This window comes from Leptosomus discolor, chromosome 19 (assembly GCF_034619465.1).
Source record: "Leptosomus discolor isolate bLepDis1 chromosome 19, bLepDis1.hap2, whole genome shotgun sequence".
NCBI lineage: Eukaryota > Metazoa > Chordata > Aves > Leptosomiformes > Leptosomidae > Leptosomus > Leptosomus discolor.
Window position 1 is genome coordinate 6,371,505 of NC_141409.1, and position 20,051 is coordinate 6,391,555.

A 20,051-nucleotide genomic window follows, 5' to 3' on the forward strand; every position below is an offset into this window, starting at 1 on the left:
ACCAGTAGAGATAGAAAGAGATCTCAATGCAAGTGAGGGAAAACACAAAGGCACTACCAACGGAAATCGATGGACATCCCTAGAAACAACTGTTGTTTAATTCACCCAGCCCTTCTTCAGATGCGTGCACTTCGCCACCTTTTGGTAGAAAGACAGGGACTGATGTGAGCTTTTGTGACTAGGACCCCTTCTTGTTCTCTCGCTAACTGCCCAGACTGTTTCTCTTATGCCCTCAACTGCTGGGTCTGCAGGAGAGTTCAGTGAATGTATAGTTTCCTTAAGGTATCTAATTCCTTCTCCATTTGGATGAGCATCTACCAAACCCACACAAATTAAACTAAACCTGAAGCCAAACTTAATTGTCTAAGTCCCTGGTGTCACACAAATAACACCACAATGCATTTAGCTCTTTCAGGAAGAACTGACGTTATTCTCAGAATCTGAGCCAAGGTCTCCAAATAAGGTCAACCTTTCTACAAGACTACTTTGAACTTGATTGAATCAACACGTTAAATCTCGAGTCAGATCTGAATCTTGGACTTTGGATCAGGACTGTCCCTCTTGCTCAGGCCTGTTTTTCCCCAGGGGTCTCCTCGAGCTCTAGAAGCCAGCAGGATCAGAGATTTATTTCTCCCTTCTAGGAGGGCAAAAATTCTAGTCTCTCACTAGCACGTCTCACAATCAACTTTAACTAAAACCCAGTGAGATTAAGAGAAACACCCCACTACTCACCTCCCACTGTGTTCAGGCTTCATCACCCAGCTCAGATGATCCTACATTCATACAATCCATTCAATATACATATTTTTTAAAATCCAAACATATGTGAACACACACTCCACAAAATTTTGCCCACCTTTTAGTTAGTTCAGTTATTTTTTTTGACAACTCAACCTTTTTTAATTTGGCTTTATCCTTGCAAATTCAGGGTAGATTTGGTTATTGTGCTTTTCTCTTCCACCCCTCCACTTTTACTACTTTTGCAGATACTTTAATAAAATTTTCTCATCTGTTTTCTGTATTTTTTTTTGTGGACAAGGGAAGTGTAAGTGAAACAAGGATATTATTTTACAGCCATGGAAACATAAGAAAGTAAAAGGGATTTTTCCCACCCCAAAGAACAAAAGTGACGTGTATACCCTTCAGTGTCTCCAGGTTTCCTTGGAAGTGTGTTTTCTTGCATTGTGCTTTGGTTTTGGTGGTGATCAGGGTTTCCCAGTGTTATTGGAAAACCCAAAACCTGAGGCAAAAAGCCAAACTCAGGTTTGCCTTTAAGTCTAGGTTTATCAAAGTGGCATGTGATTTTGGCTTTCTCTGGTTTAGGGACTCTGTTGAAGTACCTTAAAGATGAGCGACTCTGAAGATTTACAGGTGCTGATCCTCAAGGGGTTAAGCTCTGACATCACTGAAGGCAACAGCAGTCTGATGCAGGGCATGAACTCCAGTTCAGCAAAGTAGCCAAAGGGACCTGACACGTCCATTCTTCAGCAAATGCTGAGACTCTAACTCTGGTGAAAAGTCTTCCAAGATGGAAATTCCAAAGTGAAGACACCCGAGACCTGCACCCACCCTCCACCTCTTATGTGCCTTCTCACCAACGAGGCATTAGTTTTACTCTCAAAGGACTGCCATCACCTTCTGTCCTTCAGCAAAGCTCAGCACAGGCTGCGTGAATAACTCAACATAAAGCTGGCATAAATCTCAACAGAAGAAATATCTTTTATCTTTAACCATTTACTCCCACTATAGGAATAATGGCAGTTCTCTTACATTTACATATAACTCTCATTTGTTTGTTCACTTTGATTTTTTTTGTTTGTCTCTTTGTCTTGGCACCTGCATAGCAGAAAACTTTACAGTTCATTACAGAAGTTTGCCCCTCTCTCTGCTCCTCCCTTTATTTACTCTGCTGCCCCTAAGGACTAGCAAGCAACACCCCCAAGGTCAAGAGAGAGTAAGGTGTTACCCTTTTATGACGGATTATAGAAATAACAAACATGCCTGACAGTTTTACACAGCTGCTAGAACGGGTTTAGTTTTCAACAAATGAAGAATTTCCTCTTTTTTTTCCTCTTTCGTATATTAATTACATTTTACAAATCTTGGTTTTCCCCCCTTTCTTTACTTTCCCCCCACTTTTCTTTCTTCCTTTTTACTTTTTTTTTTCTCTTTTTTTTTTTTTCTCTTTTATTTTTTTACAGCAAAAGGATCAATCACCAACATGTCCATCAAAAAGTCCGGGTTAGCAGAGTTTGGCTGTCATCTGGTCCGACTGTTTGAGGATCTCTGTGTTGTACAGGTCTAGAGCATGGTTCACACGGATGATCTCGCTGTTGGTGAGTTTCAGGCGGTGCTTGAGCATACAAGAGAACAGATCCAGCTGGGGCTTCCCCGGGGCCACGGGAGGCGCCAGTCTATTGATTCGGTCCCGAATATCCAGCAGCAAGAGCATGACGGAGGACGAAGAATAGAACTGCCCACCTTGTGTGTACGACTGGTTGACCTGCTGCACAGCACTGCGCAGTAGGTCAGCGTTAAAACGCAGGCTGTAGCCATACACCTGCACATCCGAGATCTTGATGTAGAACTGACGCTTGGTGGGGTCAGAAAGGTCCACGGGCCCTTGGCCAGTCTCATTTCGCAGTAGGGAGGGCAGCCGAGTCCGGCTGCGTAGGTAGATGTGGACGGTCTCAAAAAAGGTTTTCCACCGGTTGCCCAGTAGCAGGGTCCAGTTGTAGCACTGGCTGTTTTGGAGGCGGATTTTCTCCCAGCGTGGGTAGCCATACTCCCCAAAGGGCATGTTCCAGCCCTCGGAGTGACTACCACTGAACGGGTTGACGTAGACAAAGAACATGGGGTCCAGGCTGCTGTTGCGCATCTGGCAGATGCGCATGGAGATCCCGATCACCATGTGGATGAAGTCCATCCGGTTCTTGTTGCTCTTCAAGGTGAGGGACATGCGTTTACGCCACCTGGGGTCGAAGAAGGTGTCCAGGCGGATCTCGTTGCTGATGAAAGTGGTGTGCACATACAGGCGAGAGTCCATTTTCTGCAGCAGGTACTTCAGCTCTAGGTCTTGGAAGTCCAAGTCCGTCTCAAAGCTGATGAACTGCTCGCTCCGCTCCGAGTCTACGTTCTGAGGCTCGCAGCGACCTCGGTAAAGCTTATAGCCCTTGTTGCATGAGCCGCAGAGAGAGATGTTGGCAAGGCTGCACATGGCACAGCTGTTGTTGCCCCCAATGATGCAGGGGATGGGGCGCTGGCACAGGCTGGTGCCGCCATGGCAAACGCAGCTCCGCTGGCTTTCCAGAAAGGTCCCCCAGAACCCATTCTCATTGCAGTAGAGCAGGGACTGGACCCGGGTAAGCCATTCCTGTATCGTCCTGCAGGCAGGAAGAAGAAAGCATTAGCATTGTAGAGCCTCACAGTCTCTTTGGTGTTGGTGTCTTACTAGAGCCACAGTGTTTTCAGGGATATATTTGAGGCAGAGCACTCAGAACACTGATGCCCTGCTGCGGCATGTGCAAGCTATTCCAGCCTGTTTCTACACTATATCTTTCATCTGCTGTTTACTCCTTCGATGGAAAGCAAAAGCCCTCTAAGAAATAGCTAGAAGTTAGAATTGATCATCTGAAGTCTCTCTCTTCACACTGCTCTAGGAGCTGAGACTGGCACAGTCTCCTGCCACAGATCCTATCAGTGCCACAGTGACAAAGTTCAACCATGGGAATGGAGCTGATAAAGCCATGCCAGAGGCTGAGGTGCTATCAGACATTGCAGGTCAGCGTAACTCCTAGCCTAGTAGGAGGAAACTCCTCTCCATATCATTGGCAATTCCCCCCATTCACCGAAAAGAGACCTGTAATGGGATAAGGCAAAGCCAACAGTAAGGTCTGCTTATGGTGCAGAGCTCAGTAACAGCAGAAAAGAGGGTGGAAGCCAGGGTGGATGGAGAAAAAGCTGACAGAACAGTTTCTCCTTAAAAACAATCTGCTGGCAATTAATCTCCTCTTAGAGCATCTCCCCTTAACAAGTAGCCACACTTGCCCATTCCCAGGCCCCACCACTCCCATAATTGCTGTATCAGCACCCTCACCTCCACGTCCTGCAGCCCTGGAACAACTCCTAATGAATGACACTGTAACCCACATTTGCTTTTTGTATAACCCACTTGCTATGTCGCCTTGCTGCCCCCCTTTCCCTTCTTCCCACCGTCCCGGGAAATCTCAGCACAGCGACTCCTTTCTCAGCAGCCTTCAGCAGAACGCCTTGTTCAGCCGCCTGCTCCCTCCCCTCCGCCTTCCCCTCAGCTAATGAATACTTCATTGTCTCCTCTGGGCAAAAAGTTCTTGGTAGCACTGCAGTGAGAGGACTGGCTAATGACAAATTAGGATTCAGTCCCTGTAGAATGGGAGGAGTGATTATGGACAGAGGCTCTCACAGCTGGATTAGTGAAATTCATGGCACCTGCATCGCCTGACCTCTGAATAATCATTAAGCTGTAGGCTGTATCAAAGAAGGCATTAAATGATACAGCAGCAAAGAACAGCAAGATGATTAGGGGGAAGAGAGAGTGGAGGGACAAGAGTATGAAATAGAGGAAAGTGCTGGAAGGAAAGAAATAATCAGGAGCAGAAGCAGAAAGGGTGGGGGAAGAAAGAAGGGGAATATATACAGGTAAAAGGAAAAATGAGAGACAAATGCAGTGGGCAGGAGGAATAAGGATGGAGAAAGAGGAAAAACTGAAACAACAGCAACAACTGAAAGACAGAGGACAGGCAGGAATGAAAAGAAGCAGGAACAGCAAAAGGAAGAAAAATGAGACAGTGAGGGAAAAGGAAGTGTGTTAGCAGGAAAATTCTGAAGCCTTTGATGTGGGAAGAGATAATTTTCACATTCCTTCTGTGGCACAGGGCTGTCAGGGTGTCTCTCCCCTACTCAAAACTAACGGGAGTTGTCCTGCTAGTGGAAAAGACAGGGTTGGCTGGGGAGCTTGGGAGCAAGGCAGTGACCTCTATAAATATCTGCTGTAGAGGGAGATCGTGACAGCCCTGGTCCCTAGAAAAAGTGCACAGGGTTCCTGGTTTCTAGGACAGCTCTGCTTCAGAGAGGAGGGGACAGCTCAGCACAGTGTGACTGAAAAACACGTTGCTGACAGCAACAAGCATTCTCAAAACCATCCCCTGGGGGCTGAGTCTGCCTTCTGCTCACAGGTGAATTTTGCCTCACTTTTTCAGCAATACAAGTATTTTTTACCCCACCTGAAGCCTTGCAGTTCCTGTTTGGAAAGCCAGCCAAATGTACTTGAATTTGGCAAGGCACCTAGATTCCAAGTTTCAATCTCCCTAAGGTGCTGCAAACCCACCTTGATTCCTTCATGCACCTCCTTGAAAGCTTCTTTCTTTGCTTCTAAGCACTAACCTAAGCATGAAGCTGAGGGATAATGAGCAAGTGGAGGATGAACTAAAAGCAAAGCAACCCTCCAATATATGCACACTGGCTGCCTGGGTTCACTGGGTTGGGGGAATTGGTGAAGGGAAGCACCCAGTTCCTGCATGCTGCCTCTTCCCATGATAGGGGTTGATGACAATGATGAAAATCAGAGGCTGCTTTGAAAGGAATTCCTCCTGCAGCCCCAAGCTTTGTCCCTAGCTCCCAAACCCACTGTAATTTCTATCAAGACAAGGAGAAGCCCAGCGGCACAAAGAAAAAGAAGAGCTGAGGCAGGAGATTGGTGGCAGACAGATGGTAAATGTCCAGCTCCATCAGGCACCCTCTCAGCATCCCTACCCCTGTCCATGAGGTGAGCACAGTATTTCCCTGATTTCCACAGCTCTCTCCATGTTCACATTTGTTGCTTTTTGGGACTGGGCTTCCAGATAAGGTAGCAATGGTTGCTCGTAGGGTTAAAGGTGGTTTCTCAGGTGGGTCTGATGAGGTATTTGGCACTGTCAGAGGTGTGCCTGTGAGCACACACTGCCACCGCTTTCATACAGCTGCCAATAGCCTCGTACAGCTGCACATGCAAACCATAGCCAAACACATGCAGAGCAACTACCATGCATAGATCTCAGTTCCAACTCTGTGCAAGTGAACACAACTGTCCCGATTTCTTCACGCACTTGCTTGTGCACAGGATTCCCAGTGTATCTGTGCAGTGCTGGTTTCTTGCTTTACACAGGTTTTATATATTAATAAGCAGTGCCATGCTATACAGCAGGGAACGCGATAAAAATTAAAAGAGTCAGATGACCATGTGCTGTCTGTCTTAAGTGGGCTCTGTCTTAGAGGAAAAAAATACTATCTTTCTGTCCTTCTCTTATACTAACAGTCTCACAGAGCAAAACGAGAAAGGAGTCTCATCTGATATCTTGCAATCAAAACTAGAAATTTTCCTGTTCCCCAGATCAACTTTGTAGAGGAAGGACAGGAGGAGATCAGGAGAAAGAGGTGGTTGGGTTTTTCTTGAGAGTGCGTGTACATGTCTTAGCATTCAGCAAAGACACAAGTAGGGCAAAAAAAAAAAAAAAAAAAGGTGGCTACCCACCATCTGCTGATGGCAGCAATAAAGGATGTAATTAAATGAAAATGCAGAATCCAGGGCAGAGCTGGGCATCGGCTACAAACATGACAATGGGAAATGTGATAGAGTGAGAGAGAGGAAAAGTGGTGTAAATTACCCCATTTTGTCTTGCAACTGGGACAGGATAAGAATATACTGCAGGGCTAGTCACAGCCCTTCAGCTGACAGGAGGTAACTTCTTAAAACACACCCCCGTGATTGCTCAGACTCATGTGAACACAACCAAGAGATGTCAGGGCAACACGGAAGCTGAAAAGAGCTGCTGTTTAAAAGCTGAAAGCCAGTAGCAGAGTAGCCATTGGCCTTCATTTTAATTATTTTCTCTTTCATCAAGGAGTCATCAGTTTATCTTCCGCCTTAATTTCATTGCAAAAGTTACATTGCTTAATGTTTGCTACTTCTGCCTGTTCTAAGTATAAAGAACTAGAGCACATGAAGTTAAAGAAAGGAAAACTATGTCTTCAAAGGTCACTGCCAAGCAATTTTACATTCAACTTCGATATCCTACATTCCAAATCTAAAATGAAAAAAAATTACATCCAGGCAAAGCTGTGAGTGATTTTGCCGTGTTTTCTTGCTGTTTCTCGCTGGAGACATGCAGTCCCCTGGCAATGCTGGGAACTGGGAGCCAGGTAATCATGCAGAGCTGTTTCACCATTTAAAATCTCTTGTGACAAAAAGATTGTTTTGCAGGACAGTGTTGGGCTTTCAGATCAGAAGCAGAGGTCAGGTTATACAGAAAGCTGATGAATAATTTTCTTTCCCCCTAACTTGTCATCTTTTAGGATTAATCAGGCCTGGGAAGGGGAAAAGGCTGATGGCTGTCAGCAGCTTTGTTATAGGTGGTGTCTGAGCTGATTAGAAAACCAAACCATACCAAAACAAAACAAAAAAAACAAGCAAACCAAACAAAAAACCCACCCACACACACACAAATAAATCAAAACCATGATCCCGCAGGATAGATTCTTTTCTTTTTAATTGCAAGAAGAAAGGTAGGAATTTAAACAAGTTTTCATTTGCAAACTCACCTCTCACTGTCCAACCAGCACTAGCTGCTGTGGAGGTACTTTTGGGCTTTCTGTATGGAACAGTCAAGTAAAAAATGCTGCTTTTATTCTCAGCAGCTGTGAGAAGTATTCTTAACTAATGACAATTTGGCTGGAGCCCAGAACTTCTATCAGCCCCTGCCTCCTTTGGATGTTATTTATATTTTACATCCAGAGTTTTAAAAGGCAACTATAGGCACTCATTCAACATGGAAGCTAACACAACTGAGGAGTGGTTTCTTTTTTAAAATCAGCAAACTTGCATACAAAGAGGTGTTTTTTAAGGAAAAGCACTGCAGGGCAAATATATATATTTTTGTTTCCTTCTCAGCTATTGCAAAAGGTCATGGAGAATCAGCCTCAATGCCAAAATCCCTACTCTGTCTTTCTTTTGGAAACTCCACCTCTTCCATTCCCTGAGGAATATCAACAGTAATACTATTTCTTTGTTACACTGCTTCTGAATATATAAAGTAGGCTTACTATTATGTGTATCAAAGAGAGAGAGGCTTGCTCTTAATAGAACCTTTCCATCCTTTCAAAGCCACTGGCATGCTTGATAAGCATCTGTCGTTCTGTACAGTAACAATTAGAAAATTAGATAGAGTATTTCCAAGCCCTATGAAAAGAACGATGAAATGCATACCTCTTCTGCTACACATCTGTCTCCTGAGCCCCTCCCCTGACTAGCTACAAATGCAGAATGACAAATAAGAAAAGAAATGATAATATGCCTGGTAGTGTTGACTTAAACAAATCAGGCACATCAGTCAGTTAAAAGCGCACCTGCCATCATCTGTTTCGTCCTCCTTCCCCCAGATTTTATAGTATTAGTTGGAGGCTCCCTTTCTGCATGGCTGACTTTTTAAAATAGAAGAGAAATGTTAAAGACATATTTATCTGAATGCTTTGCAGCAACATAGTTGGCTGGATATTTGCTCATTGTTGCTTCACTTTGTTGTTGTGGCACAATTCAAAATAACACCTGGACGTGCCCGTGACTCCTCCACCAGTTGGCTTGTTTATAGCAGCTCAGTCAATTGGCAGGAACGGGCCAATCTTAGGAAGTTCTCCAAAGACATTTTTTCATAATCTTTTAAACTTAATAATATTTCTCCTCATCCCTAGTAAGTCCATCAAGTCTTTGTCCAGAAACATGACGTTTCTTGGTAATTAAAGAGATGTTAAGCCCTGGAAGACTGTCCTGGGCTGCACAGTGATGAAAAGAAAACTGTGTGTTTAGCAGCCAGGGGGCTGGATGATAACAGGAGACAGCAGTCAATCAGTTAATTTTCTCTTGAGACTGAAATGTAATGAAGTTACAAAGCTCTTCATTCGCAGGATGGAGAAACAGCAATGATGTCTGAGGCCATCAGAGCTCTGCTAAAGGAAGGTGATGTCCATTAGGTAGTGACAGAGGTGAAAGAACAATTCCTCTACAAATGTAATTTGGCCTGACTCTTCCAAGAGAAGCATGGAAAAAAAGGCACTTGGACTCATTTTTTCCAAACCTTTCAGTGTTACTTCACTCCAGACAATGTAGAAAGAAACAGCAAGAGATGTTTATGAAAGTTCACAGATGCAAGTCTCCAAAAATGATTGGAAGCAAAGTTACACTCAGCCATAGGTCAGAACTGAAAGGAGGTAGTGGGAGGTGGCTATTGGATATCAATAGCTGCTGCAGCTGTGATGGAAAATCTCCTCTTTCTATCTGTAATATCATTGTTAAGCTTCTGGTCACTGCAGGTTTGCAGGTTCACTCTATATTTTGCAGAAGATATGTGACCTATTCCAAGTGAAACTAAAGCTTCTGTCTCACTCTGGCTATAATCTTTGAGGAGCAACTCAAAATTGAGCTGAAGCATCTCGTGCTCCATATGTCCACTTCAACAGCAAATGGAGGCTTAAAACTTGGCTGTGGTACATGAGGCAAAACCTCTTACACAGCAGCTTAGACTCCTTGGCTCTCTGATGTCAGCCCTGTAATATTCTCGCAGAACACCACGGAATAAGTGTGCGCCCTTCACCTGTGTAGGTAAGACCACACAGAAGGGATGTGGATATGCTTAGGTATGTGATAAATGTTACTTACAGCTCCAGAAATTTCAACCCATTCCCAGACTTTACCATTTTCCCCCAAACCTCCGTGTTAGCACACCCTATATCCAAACACTTAGGCAGCTGGGTTTAGGTCCAAGCCCAGGAGCAGTTCCAGCAGTCACCCATCACACCACACCCCTCCCCAATGAAGGATGAAGGTACCTTTCTCTAGGCAGCTGGTGGTTAGGATTGTGCCGACACCGGACACTGAGGCCAAAGAGTTTGCGGGCAGTGCGCTGGATCTTCTGGCGCTGGGCTTCCAGGGAGCTCTGCAGCAGCTTGTAGCGGTTCTGCAGATCCCAGTCATTCCCCCAGTGCTGGTGGATGCTCCCAATGGTCAGGAAGTGGTTGCTAGGTAGCCTTTTCATGAAGGATTTAAACTCATCTAGAACACACAAGAATGTGGACAAATACAGAGGTTTCTGAAATGTAATGAAGTTACAAAGCTTTTCATTAGCAGGATGGAGAAACAGCAATGATGTCTGAGGCCATCAGAGCTCTGCTAAAGGAAGATGATGTCCGTTAACTCACTGGTCTGTCATTCTGCCTCAGGAAGCCCACTAATTCCATGGCTGTTGCTGCTCCCATATGGGTAATAAAACCTGGAGAGTATTAGGGTTAAACACTATGGTTAATGTGTGTAGGGTGGAGGAAAAAAAAGAGAGCAAATTCCCTGGAGCATGGGATTATAGTCTAGAGGTTATGAACAAAAAGCAGAGAGTTGCAATCATTGTCAGTTAGAAAGTTCTCATTCAAATTGTTTTTCAGCTGCTCCAAAAATGCTGCTGTTTGTTGAAGTCAAATCACTTTGGCTGTGTCATTTAGAAAAAAAAAAAAAAGGCAAAAAAAAAAAAAAGCTTTAAAAAAATCCCCAGAGGAAGAATTTGATTTGTGTTAAAATGTCCTGCTTTCTCATTTTTTAAAAAGAGCATTCTCATTCTTTTTTCTCATTTAACTTCTTTTGAAGTTAAATGAGTTGCTTTATGTAACAATGAAAACAAAATAAAATAGTTCTCAGGGCAAAGGTTAGAACAAAATGTGTCAATTTTAGCCAAAGGAAAAAATCTAATTGATCCAAAAACATGTTGTTAAAGGTTGTTTTGTGATGACTTCATTTCTGTTTGATGTTGTTCAAGAATGAAAAAAACATTTCACGAAACAGAAAATCTGATCCTGTTTCTGTTTATGATCACCCCTTTCTTCCTAACTGAGAAGTATAGTTTGCTTAGACTCTGATTACCAGGCTGGGACATCCTCACATGGAAAAAACAGATGGTTCTGACTTTCTTATTTGAAAATAACCCAATTTTTGATACCAGAAAACTGTGTTTGACAGTGAGACCTTGAGAAACACGAGGAGTGAGCCAACAAAAACCCCCATAAAGTACAATAAAGAAAGGAACAAAGTTCTGCACCAGGAGAGAACAACCCCATCAGTACAGGCTTGGAAACCACCAGTTGAATAACAGCTGCTAGAAAGGTCCCGGGGGATATGGTGGGCACCATGCTGAAGGTGGGTCTACACTATGTCCTTACTGGAAATAACAGAAACTGCATACTGGGCTAAATCCAGTAGGCTGGGGAAGTTAATCTTCCTCTCTTCTTGGGACTACTGAGGCTGTACCTGCATTTCTCTGCCAGCTTTAGGGACATCCAACTAAAGACGGGTGCTGAGAAACTGGGGAGGGCACAGCTGAGGGCTACCGAGATGTCAAGGGCCCAGAGCACAAGTCCTACAAGGCCAGGTGGGGGGAGCTGCACTTGTTCAATCTGGTGAAGCAGATGCCAAGGGGCAATCAATTACAGCCTACCACTGCTTAAAAGGGACTCACAAATATGGAGACAAACTCTTCTTATTAGAGACAGGTGATATAACAAGGAGGAATAGAGAGTTTTCAGCTTGAGAAATTCAAGTGATTTATTGAAAAACTTCTTCACGTGGAGATAATGCAGAACTGGAACATGCTGCCCAGTGACATAGAAGAATCTCTCATTTTAGATTCTACTAGACAAAACCATGGCTGACCTGATCCAGTGCTCGTGGTAGTCTGGCTTCTAAAGGGAGGTTAGACTACAGCCCTGCCATAAACCTCACAGTGTATCCAACAAGAAATACAGCCATCTTTCCCTTTTCCAAAACTACATTTTGTAGTTTCCATCTACAAAATAATGTAGAAAAAATCTACATTATTTTTCTTCTTTTCCTAATCCTGCTTTTTTAAAATTCCTTTATCCCATTTTCAGAAGGAAAAGAGGACAATAGCCAAAAAAAGGCAAAAAATGAAAGCTTGTAAAGGCTGATATCTTTTCAAAAAAAGAAATAATCCATAGAATTATTGCAGAAAATCAGACCAGATAATTTACAACCTATCACACCAAGCTTATCTGTATTTGCATAATAGATTTCCTATTATTCAGCAACTTGCAGTTCATGCTTAACTGCCTAAGAATATCTATGCATTAGTCAGTACCATCATTACATAGATGGTGAACCAATGTCCTACTCGTCACATGGTGAAACTGAGCACCTTATAAAAATAATTATCATTGCACTATCAAGAGACATGGGACATCGGCTTGCCTCCTTTCTTCCCCAAAGACAACTGAGATATGTATTTTTTTTTTTAATCATCTCTCAGGTTTTCACTCTATTTGCAACGCTGCTTTCAGTGCCCTTCTCCTCCCCAAAAATGATTCTCTCCTGTTCAGTGGTTCTCTGAAACTATCATCATGCATAATTGCTTCTGTTGACCATGCTGGTTACTCCTGGTACCTTTCAGCAGTAAAAGCCTTGCATTTGCTTCCCGCCCCTTATAAATCAATTTCCTCAAAAGCCTGTTTGTGCAAAAGAACAAGCTCTTTTCCCTCTGATGATGAATGCGCTACATTTTTCATAGAGACGGGTAAGGGAGAAATTTCAGTGCGGTATGCACATTTTGATACTGCAGTGCAACGCTGTGGGAAAAACAAATGAGCGAAGAAATCCGGTAAAATAAAAGCTGGATGGGGTTGTTGTTGTTTGTTTTTTTTTTTTTAAAAAAAGGGTGAAAAAGGAAAATACTTTCTAAAAAGAATAGTTTCTTCATTATTTATTTATATTTATCCCTGGAGGCCCCAACCAAGACTATTGGCTGCATTGTGCTAAACCTTGTACTTTTCTGCAAACAGTTCATTCTTAACCCTGGGAATTGCCAATTAACTAGTAAGTCTGATTGCATTTGTTTTTATTTTCTTTATCTGCACAGAAGATGTTGATGATGGCTAGGACTACATCTCCCATAACACAACACGCTCTTTTTGCTGTGTCACCCGGTCCCTGCAGGCATTCCCATGGCAATGACTCATCACCACAGGTGGTACAAGGCAGAGTCCAGCCTCTGGAGAAGAATGGTGGCATCACAGTGAAATGGCCACGTCAAATGTCTTTCAAAGATGAAATTTTCATTTTTCCAGTGCTTGTCTTTTCAGTTAAAAAAACCCAACACATTTTCATCAGAAAGCAATAGTACTGCAAAAAAACCCCATGACTTTTAATCAAAAGGCTGTTTTAAAATGCAGAATCACAGTTCTGATGCAGAATTTTTTGGCCAGCCATACTAAAATGCCAAGAATAAGGCAGTGTTATTTTTCTCAATTTATGCATGAGCAATGAAGCATAGGACTAAGAGAGCTTCTGAGCTGATTTAAAGCAGCATCAGTTCGCTGCAGCCTCCTTGACTTTGAAGATGCTATCCCAAATCACACCAACTCTTGATTTGCCCCACACGATTTTTTCAAATTGACATAGGAATCCAACACAGATCAGAAACAGAACATGTATCTTTTAGGCTATCAGCAGCTTCCTGTGCAAACGGTATTTGCTTTCAGAGCGCTCCTGTGCCTTTCAGCCCACTTTATTGGAAAAGCCTTCAGATGCCATTAGAGATTTCGTTTCTGCCGTTCATAATGAAGAATCCTCTAGTTATTGGGAATATTTATTAAAACAAAGAAGCAAAATACTAATACTATAGTCTTTTGTGACAGCAACCTTCATCTCAAAGGAGAAGTTCACGCATGATGCAACAAAGTGATGAATGAGATGCAGCAGCTTTAAACATAAAGATAATCACTCCATCTAGCCCGGAAAAGCCTCCAGCCCTGGGTGGAATACGGCTACAGCACAGCGTTGCGCTGCGCTGCGTCACTTTAACACGGCAAATGAAAAACACCTTCCCCTGTTGAAATCTCAAGGGGAGGGAGACTGAATATAATTATCTACCACAGTCTTTGCTTAGATCAAGTGCAACAAGTACAGAAGGTAACAGTAAAACAATCACTGTGGGACTGTAATTCTTCTCTCTTCATAGGGCTCTCACCTTCTAAGTGTCTGGGTTAGATCTCCTGGGAATGTAAAGCGGTTTGATGAGTGGTGGCCAATACGTGGCTCTTGAGCATCTTCTGTGAAGAACCTGTGCCAGAACTAGCAACTAGTAACACGCAACTAGTAGCAGAGCTGTACTGGCAGGCACTGCCAGTAATCCTAATTTGTGTAGTACTGAGCTAGCAGAAGCTTCTGAAATCCACCTTTCTGATTTGCCCTGGTGTACCCACCCCATCCATGAATCTGTACAAACTCCCAGAAAACCACTGACCTCTTCAGCTAGTGACCTACTGCGGGAACTGCCCCAGCCCTGGGGCTACCCACAGGATATGGGGGGATCTTGTGAAGACGGTCATCAGCCTTGGGCCATTAACTACTACTCTGACTTTGCTCAGCTGAGCACCAAGCTGACAGCATGAGTGGGACATAAGAATCTGTGCAACAGCAGACATGCCAGCAGGGTCCACATATTGAAGCATGAAGCAGTCCTCAACAGCCCATTGAGGACACATCACAGGCCGCTTTGTTTCAACCATTAAAGGGATTAAGGTGACCTTCAAGAGGAAGAAAGAAACTGCTGCTGGGAAGACTTCTGAAGAATTCTTCAGTGTCTTGAATGGAGCTAGATGGTCCCTTCCTCATAGTTTTCTTTCCTAACATGGAAACATGGACAGTTATGACAATAATCATTAAAGAAAATGTGTTGGAAAATAACTGGCTAACACTAAGAGATGAGAGTCATCACAGGGATAAGTTCTCAATGAAGTTCTGCTTAATGCCCATGTGGCTTCAGGGTAGGCAGATCATTTGATAAAGGAAAGGATGTTATTGCACTGATACTGTTGCCCTCTTCGCTAGCTCAAACCCTTGAGCATGCACATCACATAAGTATTACAGCATGCCTGCTAGGGGTGTTACCAGCATCAACGTGGAACAAACTCTGCTGATACCCTCAGCGTCACGCTGGCAGAAAGCGGAGGGAGAAAAGAAACGTTCACACCAGCAGACATCGGCACTGTAGGAGACAGAAGTCATTTTCTCTTCTCCTCTCTATCTCAAATGAGGTGTCATCTGGCCTGTGCTCTCTCTCTGTGAATTGCCTTTCACCAAAGCAGAATAAATCATTCATGCAAATCTGAAAAGCAATTTCTGCATCATTCATATTGTGGAAGTTTCTCTGTAGAACTATTAAAGAGAGATTCTGAGTTGAAAAATAAGATCTTTTAATCAAACAAATTCTTCCATGGAAAATATCTCTATACAAAGAACTATGTGTGGTGTGTGGTTTTGTCTGTACAGGTAACAGAGAAAAAAGGCACTCCCTCAAGACTAAGATCACATTTTTGGGTTCAGTATCCTCTATTTTTTATCCAAACTGGAGCATTATATTGAGGGAAGAAAAGATTCTTAATTGGTATGACATGTTTTGTTTGAAATAGGACAAGGGGCAATGGGTGCAAGCTGGAGCACAGGAGGTTCCACATTAAGACAAGGAAAAACTTTTTCACTGTGAGGGTGACAGAGCCCTGGAACAGGCTGCCCAGAGAGGTTGTGCAGTCTCCTTCTCTGGAGACATTCAAAACCCGCCTGGACGCGTTCCTGTGTGACCTGCTTGGGGGGGGGGGGGGGGGGGGTGTTGGACTAGATGATCTTTCAAAGTCCTTTCCAACGCCTGACATCCTGTGATTCTGTGAAATAAATCAATCTGAAAACGTGTTTTGCTCAGTTACCTGAATTCTCCAGATCTTTATAGGCTTCTGTCCAGGTCTTGGCCATGTTTGCTAGTGTGTACTCCATGATCTGGATGTCGGTGATGGGGCAGTTGCACTGCGGGAACTCCTCCGCACACTGGCAGCCGCACTGGCTGTTCCGGCAGATGTACTCCCCCTCGCCATTGCACATGATGTAACTCAAGGCAGACTGGACAAACTTCTCTTGTAAATACTGAGGGAAGATGATCTGGAGACCTGGCATAGAAACAAGAGGCAGGGATGTGGAGAAAAAAACAAAAAAGTCACTTCAGGTACCTGTTCATCTTTTCAAAACCTGTTTCATTAACAGCTTGGGAAAGTGATGCTGAGGAATTAAAAGCTGCTGGGATATTTTCCTTGGAGCTGTCAAGAGTCAGGAAGGTGGGGTACAAATTGCTGTCTCCAGTGAAAGCAGTGAGTTAGCTGAGAGCAGAGCCCATCTGCTCTCTGGGAGAAAGGTGACAAGTAACTTCCCCCTCCCCAATGCCCAGTGTATCCTCTTCATCCCAGTCCTGGATCCCAGTACAGTACAAAGCACATAAATGCGAAGCCTTCCTTATTCCCAGGTGTGGGTTTTTTCATACTTTGCAACCAAGTGCTAGTTCAGAAGTGATGAGCATTATGCTATTCTGACCTGTTTTGAGAGACTAAATAGGTTTGGTACCACAGAAACAAGGAAACTACACACTGAAAGAGAAAAGAAGAGAGAAAGGAAAACAGGAGAAAGGAAAATAGTACAAAGAGGGATTTATAAAAGACCCTTGCAGAGCTAAGTGCCCAGTATAAATATAGAAGTTGGGTACCTGAGTCTTTTCAGTTTGCTCCCTGCTAGGAAGGCTACTTGCCAAATCCTATAAAAGTGCAAATGGATTTAGTGCCAATGATTTCAGTGGTGCTCTGAAGATTTACATTAGCCAAGAGCTCTATCCCCACGTCTCTTTCTCCATAGCAAGTGTTTGTGTATCCATCCATCTGTGCAGGCATTAGTGTAGGTGTACGCTTGCTCAGACACCAGAGGACACGATAACAGTTTAAGCGTTTGCCCTGTGTACAGCGCACATGTTTTTCCATCCTGTCCTTCTCCAGCCCCATCTCCAGGCTCCCTACAGATGTCCCTGAGGATTCACAGCTGTTTTCTTCTACCTGGCAAGTCCTGCTTGTCAGACTTGGTCAGCATCTGTGGTGCACGAGGCAGAGATGACAATAACGGAGCGAGCCTTTCGCAGGAAGCCTGTTCCCGCTTTGCCTTCCTTGTGAAAGGTCCAGGGATTTCAGTGGCAGATAAAGGAGTTTATGGCTCGAACAGCAGCACTGAACTCCAGTGTAATGAAGGCACGCAGGTCAATTACCCATCTGTTTGTGTTTCTATTGCGCTGAATTACTGTACCCGTGGCTGACAGCTCATTGGAGTGGAATGAAAATAAGACAATAATTCAGAGGATGAGAATGTGCAGGAAGGGCAGGAAGGGCTGTGACTCCTTTCAGGAGTTCAGGCCCATCTCTGTGATGGGTCATGTTCACCTCAGACAAGAGAAAAGCGGTGCGCAGTGCCCCCGGGACCCCCATTACCCTTTTGCTTTTGGTTCCACGGAGACACCTCAGCCTTGACAAGGCCCCTCTGGAAGCCCAAGTTTGGGGGGATCAGGGAGCTGTTGAAGGCACAGGGGCCTCCGTTTCCTCTCCCCTCCTGCTACTGCCAGGGCATGGTCTCTGTGAGCACCATGCCCGGTGGCAGCGAGCTGCCCTGTTGTCTGACCTAATGCACAGCTGAGCGTGGAGCAGTGGCAGCCACCAGGCAGGATGAACACAGAGCAACCCTCAGCTGGAGAAGACATTTGTGACCCTTGCACAAGAAAGGATTTCAAGCCTGGCATTTGGAGACACTATGTCTGCGTAGCCCCTGCTGCCTTTTCTGCAGTGCTGTTGCAGGGATGGGAAGGAACATGCAAGGGGCTGACCAGAATCTACAGCATCCCTGCAAACACCTTAAAACTAGCCTAAGGAGAACCAGCATTTTGAGGCCTCTTTGGTCTTTCCTGAGACGTTTCTCAACAAGAAGCTCAGCTTTGTTCCTATTGTCCCACTTTCAGGGATTTATCTGAAGCAACCATCACAGAGGGATGGTACCTTTTCAAACCTTCACACTGACATTAGGGATGCTCCCACCTGCCAGGCTCCGACTTTCCTTCAGGATGGAAGGAAATTGCAGCACTACTGGAAAACAGAGATCTACAAAAGGGGTTTGGAGAGCCTGAAGGCTGCAGTATTCACTGAGATTTCAGGCTCACAGGAGAGGGGGGCTGGACTTCTTGATGTGCATTGACCCTGTTTATTCATGGTCCAAGTCCCATGAATAAATCTTTCCACTCTCTGCTTCATGGTGGAGCAACCTGCCTTGGCCTCAGCCTTTGAATATGAGGCCCAAACGACCGCAGGCACTTCAGCTCACCATATTTTGTCTTTGAATTTCAACTGGGATAACAGCACCAACAAGCTGTGTGGTCCCAGCTACAACTGATACTGGCTTTGGAGAATATTTTTTTTTCTGGAAGGTAAAAAAAGCAACTGAAGTTTCAGGGGAAATATTTCCCATTGCAAGGGGTATCCATTGTGTGTCTCAGCACACGCAGAAACATGAATACCCTGTAATCTCCAAAACGAAACATGGTCCCATCATGGTCCCATCCTATACTGCAGAGTGCCTCATGTGGATGCTTGCTTTTTGCCCATAAAACTCGTGGTTTCTAAAAAAATATTTCCAGGATAACCTTCTCTTGTAAGAAATAATCTCAAGTTTAAGAGATCATCAGACCCTCTGGACACTTAGCACCAATTCAAAAAAGCACTTCTATAAATACTTAACTCTAATCAGGTAAGCAGTTCTGATCCGTGCAGTTAACTGTAGCATTTAACAAGCAACATATATTCAAATATGCGCTCAGATCAGGAACACAATGACACACAAATCCAGCTACTCATCGAAACACAAGTGTGCATACACCAAACACAAAGCCCTAACTAAAACTGCAAACATGCTGCAGGGATTGTGTGTAACTCCAACTCCAGCCAGGAATTTCCCTGCGGAAGAAATTACTGTTAGGGTTACTGAAATGCAATCATGCCTGCTTTCACATTTGTACTTTAACATATACACACACACAGTTTAACATATACATGTATGCATGTATAAAAACACCCACACATTTATCATCATACCCAGAGAAGGGCAGATCCATATCAACATTTTTGGGTTTGTATTGAGCATCCTTGTGACTGGATCCTAGCAAGTTATTTTACAAGTACTGGGCCAGTAGCATCTCACTCAGTCCTGGTACCCTCCTCATTCATATGTAGCTCCATACCACACCCATGACTAAATATTGCCGAAATTGAGTTGATTATAGCTATCGCTAAAGCAGAGGTGTGATTAATCATTTTTAAGGTAATCTTTACAAACATGAGATTGTAAGAAGGCCATACTGGTTGAGACCACTGCTCTGGGTCCTTCAGTTGCCACCTTTAAAGCAGGAAAGCTGTAGTCCCAACGACTGTAACAGCACACCAGCCCCACAGAGCAGCTTGCAGCTGGCCATGCTAGCTGGAAAAGCCCTGCTGCCAGCCATGACCTTAATAAAACATCCCAAGATGCTATTTTGTTCTCTGAGAAATTTATTTGAATATTGAAAATATGATTTTAAAAATTATTTTTAATCTTTCAGTGTTGTCTACTGATAAAGCAACCTCATGTCAGCAGCCAAGCAGGGGGGGCAACCTGGTCTTAAAGACAGAGATACTGGACCATTTTCACGGGGTGAACACCTCAATCCGAGCCAGGGTGTACAAGGAATGGTCTCATCCTCCACAGCAGCATCAGCAGCTTAAAACAGATGCAGAAGGTTAAGTTTGCTGGTTCGGGAGTATTCAGGAGAATATCTCAGTTTTGGAGGTAACTTACTGGTCAGAAGGAGGAATTCTGCCACACTGCAAACCATAAAGTTCCTCTTTAAAAATTAAGAGCACCACAGATTTGGTATAGGTTTGTCTTCGCTAACTACAGGCAGAATATGAACTGTATGAAAAGGGAACATGTCCTTATTTCACCTAGAAAAACTATTAGAGAGAGATGTTTGGCTTTAGACTGTATATAAAAGGCTTCCTGCATTAAAAGAGGTAAATTTTCCCAGCTCTAAATTAGAGCTATTTGAAAC

The 20,051-nt window shown here is 43.9% G+C and overlaps 1 protein-coding gene across 1 annotated transcript in view; it reads right to left on the reverse strand.

Moving 5' to 3' along the window:
• Positions 1-2,242: 2,242 nt before the first annotated feature.
• Positions 2,243-20,051, reverse strand: part of BRINP1 (BMP/retinoic acid inducible neural specific 1) — a 59,928-nt gene continuing 42,119 nt past the window's right edge. The window contains exons 5-7 of the mRNA XM_086475697.1: positions 15,823-16,059; positions 9,895-10,117; positions 2,243-3,383 (exon numbers count right to left, since the gene is read on the reverse strand). Coding sequence (XP_086331823.1) covers positions 2,243-3,383; positions 9,895-10,117; positions 15,823-16,059 — 1,601 coding nt within the window. The remainder of the gene's footprint in view (positions 3,384-9,894; positions 10,118-15,822; positions 16,060-20,051) is intronic.